General features: G+C 29.9%; 1 protein-coding gene across 1 annotated transcript; it reads right to left on the bottom strand.

Moving 5' to 3' along the window:
* Positions 1-496: 496 nt before the first annotated feature.
* Positions 497-3,070, bottom strand: LOC124914389. The gene is made up of 3 exons (XM_047454928.1): positions 2,471-3,070; positions 1,011-1,538; positions 497-926 (listed from the first exon to the last, which is right to left on the bottom strand). Exons 1-3 carry the CDS (start codon positions 3,068-3,070, stop codon positions 666-668), a joined length of 1,389 nt encoding a protein of 462 aa, XP_047310884.1. The 3' UTR covers positions 497-665.
* Between the last annotated feature and the right edge of the window lie 650 nt (positions 3,071-3,720).

Below are 3,720 nucleotides of genomic sequence, written 5' to 3'. Positions count from 1 at the left end.
TGGTGTGTTGGGCCTGCCATATGGAGACTTTTTTCTATAATAAACTAGCAATTCATTGAATCAGCTCTGGCTATTAGCACTCCTCATGAGCAGTATGATCAACCTCACCCACCAGAGATCCCAAAAGGATAATGATATGTTCAATAAATAAACTAATAGTAAATCTAATTAGTTGTTTTATTAAATGTATACAGATTTATATAAATAAAGATAGAACAATGATCAACTTTTTGGAAAACTCATTGGATTGGGGAAACATTTTAAAAATATTTGGAAATCACATTTTCTAAATTTTTTGGTATATTTTTAATATTTTTGGAACTTTACTCCTTAACGAATGAATTTCATTTGAAAATGTATTTTGCAAATTTATAATGAACTTGGTTAGTTTACAATGAATTGATCATATAAGTCATGTTTGTTTTGGTTATTATATATATATATATATATATATATTAAATAGAGAATTATTTGAGAATTATAGAGAATTAAACATTAAAAAAACATTAATTACTCACAATCATCCATAGTGGTTGAGGATTTTACTCCAATATTCTCTAGTACAACATTACAAATACTCTAATTTGAAGCTAGGTTAATTATCCATCAACAACCATAAAAAAAAACATATCATTTTAACTACCATCTACACTTACATTATTAAGTTACATAACCAAGGATAAACGTTGACCTAAATATACAAGATGGGAAGTTAGTGCCATCAAAGTTAAAACATTCAACAAGGATGAGTATGTATTAAGACTCTTCAACCTCTCACCAGCTTCAATCTTTTTTCTCTCTCTTCCATCCAATTCCTTTTCACCCTCAACCACCGCCGGCAACACTCCGACCACCTTACCAGCTGGTTCTTGAACTCTCCCCCTCCCTTCTAATTCCCTTTCCACCTTCATCCTCTCAAACATAACCTACATAATCACAATGTCAATTATTATGTCCATTTGAAAACACAATCATTTATAAGAAAAGACCCATGTTTACAAATTACAAACCTTGGTGGCCTTAGGTTCCATGTACCATAAGTTAACCAACGTCATTATAAGAGCCGAGAACAGAGAATATGCTTGAAACATGTCGGCTGATCTAGATTTCAATCTTCTCCATTGACCCAATAAATGACCCATTAAAGAAAGCCCAATACATAAGCTCAATGTTTTAAAGTAAACGGGATATATTTTGCTCTGTACAATTCCAAACTGTTGCCTTGGAAGTGCACCTGCCAACACGTGGCTGGATACGAACGTCACCCACACACTCATACCGTACGCCGTCGCGTAGCCAAGCAAATGGATTAGCTCCACTAATGATTTAACCGCCCAAGGGGAGAATGTGTAGGCTATGGCATCATCAAATACAATAGCTCTTACTCGCCGGAATATCTGAACTAACTCTTTTCCGGCTGACCCTTTGGCTCTGTCTACTGCTTGTTTTGTTTGGTTAGCCTTTTCAGGGATATCATGAGTTATAGTCTCTTTTGCTTGTTCGGTAGTTTGTTTAATTGTCTCCTTCATATCCTCTATCTGCTTAAAATATTATTTTATGAGATTTAAGGTAATAATATAGTAATCACATTAAATTAGTTATCCAGATCAAAAGAATCCCAAAAATCAATACCAAAACAAATAGAAGAGGAATGAAATAAAAACAAATAGAAGAGGAATGAAATAAAAGTCAAGCAACAGCCTCATACAAAAGACAAATCAATAATGGGCAGGGAAATTTTATGGGAAATTTGACAAAATGACCCCAAAGATTGGTCCCTGATAATTTTTAGTGATTTTTTTTTTGACGAAATTTCCCTTGTAGCGAAATGCTAAGGAACTTAACGTTTCGACAGTCCACTTAACGTTTCGATACAAGGATAATTTCATAAAAAAAATCACGAAGACATTAAAAATTATCAGCGATCACAGGTCAAATACCCCAATCTTCGGGGTCATTTCGTCAAATTATAGCCTCTACATCAATAAAACGATCCAGATTAGAATTCAGCTCGTGTCTCTTAAGTTTGTGACTGAAATTATCCTAATGGATTGGACACTAACCCAATTTATGAGACCAATTATTTCCAATGATTCATGATCAGCATATAAGGCATCCAAAATAAATAAATAAATAAAATACATCAATAATATTTGAATCATGGTTCACAACATGTGTTAATCCAAGAATTTAAACTGCTAGAATAATTTAGTTTTGTTAATAATAATGATATAAAATTATTTTATTTATTTTAATATAAAATATTATATAACCAATTAAATAAAAACAAAATTATTTATTTTTACTTGGGGGCGCTGCAACCATTACTGTCTACACCTAACATGGCAGAAAAGTAATTCTAGCTAAGGAACTCAAAATCAAAACCATCTACTTGATCACCTAACATAATAATATATATAAAATTAAAATAGTATTGTAATCTCATAAGGATATAATTAATTAACCAGACCTTATCGGAGACACCTTCGGTTATTGTTTGTCTGAGTTTGTCGGCTGTATCTTCAACAGTTTCCTTAGTATCATGAACGGTCTCTGATACCTTCTCTTTGGCTTTAAAAAGTAGGGTTGAAAACTTATGCTTGCATTTACCAAAAGCATCGCAAACAAGCTCTTTTGGGTGAGAAAGTAGAGGAGGCTGGTCATGTTTATTTTCCTCAAGATTATGACCATCGATATTAGAGACTTTGGTGGTGATAACGGCGGCGCCGTCAGCTTCTGTTTGATACTCGACGTCGATAACGAGTCGATGGCTGCCGTGTTTGATCAGTACTTCAAGGACGTCGTCGGAGTGAGGTTGTTGAACAAGATCTGGAACAGGTGCCGGTGGATAGAGTACTCCATGTGTGGTTAGAGTGGTGAGGAGAAGTAGAGTCACTGCTAAAATGTTGATCATCTTTAATTTCCTTTTTCTGGGCTCACGATTCATTATATAGTCAGGCGGTGGTTTTAGGAGTGAAGATAGGGCAATCATAACATTCATATGAGAACACGTGTACGGATGCATGTTGCTAGAGTCGTATCTAACGTGTCGTCTTTTCACCGTGCTCATAGCATCCCTAACAAGATGTTATTTATTATTATTATTATTATTATTATTATTATTATTATTAATTTTATTTCTTTTATTTTTGTTTTTAAAAGAATAAAATTTTATACATTTAATAATTTAGGTTATTTAAATAATTTAAATCAATTAAAAAATATTTCATTCATCCAACTTATTACTTAAAATAATTTATATTTTAAACTATTATTTTTTATTTTATTATTATGACAATAAAAATTTAAATTTGTATATATGTATTTCATTTAAAAAATTTTTTAATTAAAATTAATTTCAAATGAATTATTTTATTTTTATTTTTTAATAAAATTATATTTTTTTTAAATTTATATATAAACTTATATTTAGTAAATTTTTAATTAAAATAATTATTTAGATATTTACTAAATAAATATCAATCAAGTCATGTAAATAATAATAATTTCATATAAACTTCTTAAAATAATGATTAATAGTTCTAATTTTTTATTTGTAACATATTATTAAAATATATAATAAATTTTAAAATTTTATGAATTTCTTATATAAATTTTAATAATTTTAGTATTTGAGTCATAAGTTTTTCTTATTTAATACAACACCTTTATAATATTTTACAAAATGATTATATATTTTAATATATTAAAAATAAAATT

This window comes from Impatiens glandulifera, chromosome 9 (genome assembly GCF_907164915.1).
Source record: "Impatiens glandulifera chromosome 9, dImpGla2.1, whole genome shotgun sequence".
In the NCBI taxonomy this organism is placed as follows: Eukaryota; Viridiplantae; Streptophyta; class Magnoliopsida; order Ericales; family Balsaminaceae; genus Impatiens; species Impatiens glandulifera.
This window is presented reverse-complemented; position numbering and strand designations above follow the sequence as displayed.